The sequence below is a fragment of the Cervus canadensis genome, chromosome 19, assembly GCF_019320065.1.
Source record: "Cervus canadensis isolate Bull #8, Minnesota chromosome 19, ASM1932006v1, whole genome shotgun sequence".
NCBI classification, from domain to species: Eukaryota; Metazoa; Chordata; class Mammalia; order Artiodactyla; family Cervidae; genus Cervus; species Cervus canadensis.
In genome coordinates this window covers 57,914,645-57,921,280 of record NC_057404.1, presented here as the reverse complement: position 1 = coordinate 57,921,280, position 6,636 = coordinate 57,914,645, and the positions used below count along the sequence as shown (strand labels likewise).

The window sequence follows — 6,636 nt, the reverse complement described above, 5'->3', positions numbered from 1 at the left end:
TGGACAGGGAGGCCTGGCGTGCTGTGGTTCATGGGGTCACAAAGAGTCAGACACGACTGAGTGACTGAATTGAACTGAACTTGGCTGATTCATGTTGAGGTTTGAGAGAAAACAACCAAATTCTGTAAAGCAATTATCCTTCAATAAAAAATAACAATAATAAAAAAATGAAACCTCCCCCCCCCCGCTCAAAAGGCAGGAAGGCCAGGGGTCTCCAAACGGAGGAAATAGGCTGCAAGTGCCAGACATTTTTATCTCTCTTAAGCAGCAGGAGGAAACAAACCAGCGATATTTTTTCTTCTCTATACAAATTTAAAAAGAGGTTTCTCTTAAAATGCTGTGTTGCCATGACACCTGGTTTCACCTGAAACTAACTACTCTCGAACCTTGAGTTAACTAATACATTTTTTCTATGGAAATGTTTGTCTTAAGATATGTTGTCCCCCTAATCTATGTAAACGAAACTATTTGTTTGGTAATCTGCCCTTCTACAAGATTTAAGTCAATAGTTTCATGGCCAGGGATGAATTATCTGGTGTCATCCTAAATTCTAAGACATTCCTTTCTTTTCATTAACAGACTGTGAGTGACTATATAACTTACAGCTAAAGACTAGGAGGTGGGTACTCTTTTGGCCCCCTTCTGATGCCTATGTCAGAAGCTTTCTCTATCTCCTTTATACTTTAATAAAACTTTATTACACAAAAGCTCTGAGCGATCCAGCCTCGTCTCTGGCCCCAGATTGAATTCATCTCCTCTGGAGGCCAAGAATCCTGGCGTCTTATCGTTCAGCAACAACCTTTCAGCAACAAACACTAATATCAAAAGCAGCTTTTTAGAAAGATGAGTGAGGGAAAAAAATGAATGCTGGTATGTTCACAATGAGATATTTTGACAATCCCACATACATTGTTTTAAATTTTTATATAGCAGCTCTGTAGCTTTTGGATCAGCATTAACATAGCTAATGCACACAAATCCTATTAGTGTAAGAAAAATAGTCACAAATGTATCTTATACATCCTAAAGCAAGCTATAAATATAAACCGATAAAAACAAAAACAAAAACAAAAAACCCCAAAACTCAAGATTGGAATAACCAGAAAACTCAAAGTATAATTGTAGTTGAATAATATGAGGTAGAAAGATTCAACAGTAAAGACTAAGGAGAAAAACTTTAAGTGTTTACTAACAGTTCAACATTTTTATTTATTCCACACTTGGATATTTCATATTCACAACAGCAAGATCAGTCAGGACTTATACAACCCTGAAATTCAGCAAAATTAATAATGTTCTGTTTCTAATGTTCTATTTACTTAAAAAAAAAAAAAAGTCTCAAGGATCTTGATGGATTCTAAATCCATCTCTGTTTCCAAGCCAGGGAACACTTGTACCATTAAAGAGAATGTCCTATGACCAATGTTCCATCTCAAAGGCCCCTAAAAACTGTTTTGTGTATCCTTCTTGTATTGTAATCCATGCTTTCTAACTTCTATGCCTTTCACATATATACCTTTAAACATCCTTTCCTTGCATTTAATCAAGTCATACCCACCCTCCAAGTCCCTGTTAATATACAGTTCTTCCCTAGTGCTATCCTGTCACCAAATGTAAATGCACCCCCCACAACCTCTGGTCTATACACTTTTGACTGGAATATCAGAGGTTCCCATGACCACGCCTGGGGCAGTGACTTCCTAGGACTGCTCACAGGAATGAACTTGTAGTTATATTCATCCCGATGGTTTATTACAATGAAAGGACACAAAGCAAAGTCAGCAAAGGGAAAAGGCACATGAGGTGAAGTCCAGAGGGAACTGGGAGCAGAGTTCCAAACGTCCACAAGTTGACTCCCTGGGGAGTCACACAAGACGTGCTTAATTCCTGTAGTTGTGAGTGTTGGTAACATGAGTCTGAGTAAACTCTGGGAGTTGATGATGGACAGGGAAGCCTGGTGTGCTGCAGTCCATTGGATCGCAGACTTGGACACAACTGAATGACTGAACTGAACTGAATTTTTGTTTTTAAGGTGAAATAAAAATCCAGAATATCTCTCCTATGCCATAAGCTTTCAATACTCTGGTGTCTTGCTTGGATTTATAGAGAGTCTAGAAAGCAGTATGAGTTTTTTCAACTATTGATTCTATAAAGCAAATATCTTACCAAACTAATGTCTTAAATTGCTTTTTACAACTTGTCCTGGTTAAATTCCAGCGTAGTTGAGCCCAAACTCCTGGAAAAATTGAGTTCATGGAAATAGTACCGTGATGTTTGACAGTTTCCACTGATGTGTGTGGCAGCTCTCTGAGCTCGAGGGAGAGAATTAACATGCTTTGAGTGACACCCTGAAAGCAGCAAATTACTTTTTGCATACAGCACTGAAGAGGAAAAAATAACTTCACTCATTCTGTTGTGTGAAAGCATGTCCTTTCATCACAGTAAACCCTTAAAATAGTTATTACCATTAGCAGGTCATATTTGTACATTGGTCACAGATAACAACTGCAGGTAAACATTGTAAAATATTTACTTGAACTCATAAAATATGTAAATCAATAAACAAGGAAATGAATATACTTCACCTACTTTTGAGATATTACTTGATCGACTTGCAGATCGCCTTGGGGATTTGTCATTCTGAAAAATAAAATTAGAGACATTGATTAAAATATAGCAATAATCTTTACTGCTGAGAAAAGAAAGCATAACACAGGCCAAAATGTAGAAGTCCTTCTTATTGTTCTGACAGAGAAAAAAATCTTCTTACACAAGATGGTATTTCTCACACCAAATTTTATTTCTATAGTACATATTAGTGTCTTTTTTAAAAAAATATTTCAATTAGTATCAGGGTTTATACCAATCTAGGAATATTTATTTCTAGGAAATGATTATTTCTCTAGAAAAATAAATGCAGTTCCTTTGAAATAAATTTAGAAATGAAAATATAGTCCATTATTTCTTCTTTGGCTTTGGCTACCAGGAAATTCTGAGTAAAGTCTGATTCTCAGTGTCAGTAAATATTTCATCCGTATGCAATATTTGGTACATGGTGCATAACATCTAACTTGTATTCTTCTACAATACACTTTGTTTGTCTTTTCTCTTATTTTAAAAATGAGAGAAAGTTTAAAGACAATTTAAAAGGTAACTGTTTAATTAAAAAATATTTTAAAATTTAAAGCTTAAAAAATAAATTTTAAAAATTATACCTCTGTTCTTGCCTCCTAAGGAATTTTCAATTTAGGATAAAAGAAGCATGCACAAAGCTCTTGAATAGATATTTTTATTAAAAAAAAAAGTCATCCAATTTTAAAGTAAAAAGGGCCCCTGACAAGTGGCACCCCCTGGTTAGAAGACCATAGGCATTGTGCTGCCTTCACCCCCAGGACGCTGCCCGAGCCAGGGCCAGTGCAGGGCTATCTACCAGGTCAGTCACTCTTCCCACTCCCCCAGTTATCTGCTGGTGGGTGACTGATCATCAGTCAGGATGTGTGGGTGCTCTGCATGTTACATGTACCAAGAGATCACAGCACATCTTTCCTTCTGTGTAGAAAACCTTGAAAGACCCTGTTCTGGAAACCAATATTTTGTGAAAGGTCTGTATTAATGCTTTAGAAATCTTTAAAAAACTATTTCTGAGCATCTGGACTCAATATCACAGTGGATCAGAGTAGACAACTACAGTGTATCTTGACAGAAGTCATATTTGAAAACTAAGTGGTTTTTTTTTATGTTTTATTTTTTTTTTTCCATTTATTTTTATTAGTTGGAGGCTAATTACTTTACAATATTGTAGTGGTTTTTGTCATACACTGACATGAATCAGCCATGGATTTACATGTATTTTCCCATCCCGATCCCCCTTCCCATCTCCCTCTCCACCCGATTCCTCTGGGTCTTCCCAGTGCACCAGGCCCGAGCACTTGTCTCATGCATCCAGCCTGGGCTGGTGATCTGTTTCACCTTAGATAATATACATGTTTCGATGCTGTTCTCTTGAAACATCCCACCCTTGCCTTCTCCCACAGAGTCCAAAATTCTGTTCTGTACGTCTGTGTCTCTTTTTCTGTTTTGCATATAGGGTTATCGTTAGCATCTTTCTAAATTCCATAGATATGAGTTAGTATACTGTATTGATCTTTATCTTTCTGGCTTACTTCACTCTGTATGATGGGCTCCAGTTTCATCCATCTCATTAGAACTGATTCAAATGAATTCTTTTTAATGGCTGAGTAATATATAAGGAAGCTGTGGTACATATACACCATGGAATATTACTCAGCCGTTAAAACTAAGTTTTTATAACAAGCTGCATGTCTGAAATTGCCCAGCAATGACTGCTGGAGACAGTTTTCAGAAACACTGTGATGAGGGGATATGGCAACGTGTTAATATGGAAACACAGTGGCTGCATTCACTGCAAACTGTCACTGAGTCTGGCGCAGGCTTGCAGGCGTTACAGCTGAACAGTGCTTTTTCCTTTACATGCAACTTCTGCTTCATACAACCGTGAATGTCACTGTGAAGCATGTTATTACAGACCGAGATGAGTCGCAACTATATGATTAGTTACACCTTGTAACAGCCCTGTGATCCAGCTGGAGATTAATGTGTGTGTTCCCCAAAGACATTTTTCCTTGATTAGCTTCCCCTGGTGATGGAGAGAGGTCCTTTTCCACTGACACTTCAACTCTTCTTCTACAGACAAGAAAACAAAACTAATCCATCTTTTCTTCTCAGTGAAATTCAGAATTTTGACATGCTACTTGATAGAAGAGAGGTCAATGATACAATAGACTTGAGGGGAGTTTGGTTGTCCTCATTGTTTTACTATGTTTTCTATATTTATGTGATATTTGAGAACTTAGCCAAAGAACTAGAATTGAAAGGCGCTTCAGCAAGAACTAAGAAGTACTATACAAAATGAATTTGACATCAGGTTACCTACTTTTTCCAACCAAATGGGACTCTGTAGTGTTTTGAGATAAAAACGACGGTCAGGTCCTTCCACAATTGTGAGTGAGTTCACCATGGGGCTATAATAAGCAGATAATTCCCACAGCAGCTCCCAATCTAGCAGCATGGGGAACACCTCCTTGATTATTTAGTATTTCAAAAGATCTTTTACCTTGAAATCTGTTAGTTCTATACTCTTTTAATACAAGGTTAGACACTGAAGGAAGTAAACAAGCTTAGACAAGGGCTAGCATTTTGCCATGGCTAAGGTCTCTATTATTTTTATTCCAGTTTATACTCGGGAACAGAAAGGTTACCCTATTGCTCATCTGCAGTGATGTAAAATTTGGGGTTTTGATGTGAACTAGACTTGTACCTCCGAACTAGTTCTAGCAGGAGTGTATTCAAGAGTCCAGGCCTCTAAATTACTCCCTGTGAAATGGGGACTGGATCGAATGAGTTATAGATGAAAAAAATTATAGATTACAAGATTATAATATTTCCATTATTATTCACAGGTAGAGGAAACACCCAAAGAGCTCCCTCAAAAATCATTACAATCATCACAAGTTACTAGATCTGTAATTTTAATATAAACACTCTAGTTTCTCTGTCCTGCAATTCCACCTCCATTGTGGATTAGATTCTGGCATATAAAACTTAAGAATGGAAAATCAAATTGCTCTCTACCAAAGAGGATTAAGGAATTCCAGTCTGCCTTGCTTTCAAAGCAAAGCATCAGAAGAACTTTCTTTCCCTCATGGAAAACTTCCAAAGCAACCTGTCCAATTTGCTACTGACTAACTGGGTGGTTTGTCCCATTACTATTGCTGTGATGTGTTCTTTTTTCCTAGATCAGTGAAATATGGTTGTCATACCTCATTATGATCAGTTTAAATTCTTTACCTTAGATTAAATAGAAGCTGCCACAGAATATAATGTAACTTACTGGTACCCAAATTATAATGATCTTGTAGGTCACTAAAAGTTGAAACCAATAAGAGTTCCAGACAAATCTACACAAAAATTAAGGGATCATGAAGCAATAATGTTGATGAGATATTTTAGTAGATCAATTTTAGCAGCTTATTCATGGCATGCAGGGAGAGAGACTTCTAGTTTCACAAGTGTTTTAAAATATTTTCAAGAGTTTATAATTTTTAATGTATTGCTAAATTTTTTGCAATGATTATTATTAACATAGGATAATTTTTTTTCAATTTGACCTTACTAAGAAAGGGTTGATTTTTATCACCAGCAAGAATAAATGATTACCAAATAAGGAAATCATTACTAAATTGTTTGTACTCATTTGACATTATAATCTAAGGAAAATGACATAGTTCCTTTAAAGTGGAATGCTCTGTGTTAAAGAATGTATGATACAGTGGACTTGTGTTTATCTACAGAAGACTACTCTCTATATCATACCAGTAATCAGGAGAGGGGAGTAAAGCAGCTTGAGGGAGAATTTTTGTTTGTTTTTTAAGGAAAAAAAAAAATCTATTTCTGAGTGCAGAAATCAGAATAAGACAATTTCAGACCACTAATCAGACAACAGATATGATGGTATTCTACCATTTTCTTCCTTTGTCCTCCCCACCCCAGGCTAAAAGACAAGAATATTTGAAAGAAGAAAAACTGAGGCAATTTTGAGGATCATCTGAAAACTTC

The 6,636-nt window shown here is 36.5% G+C and overlaps 1 protein-coding gene across 1 annotated transcript in view; it reads right to left on the bottom strand.

Moving 5' to 3' along the window:
- The window catches only part of MARCHF1 (membrane associated ring-CH-type finger 1), an 816,302-nt gene that overhangs the window by 213,801 nt on the left and 595,865 nt on the right, over positions 1–6,636 (bottom strand). The window contains exon 5 of the mRNA XM_043438370.1: positions 2,590–2,640. Coding sequence (XP_043294305.1) covers positions 2,590–2,640 — 51 coding nt within the window. The remainder of the gene's footprint in view (positions 1–2,589; positions 2,641–6,636) is intronic.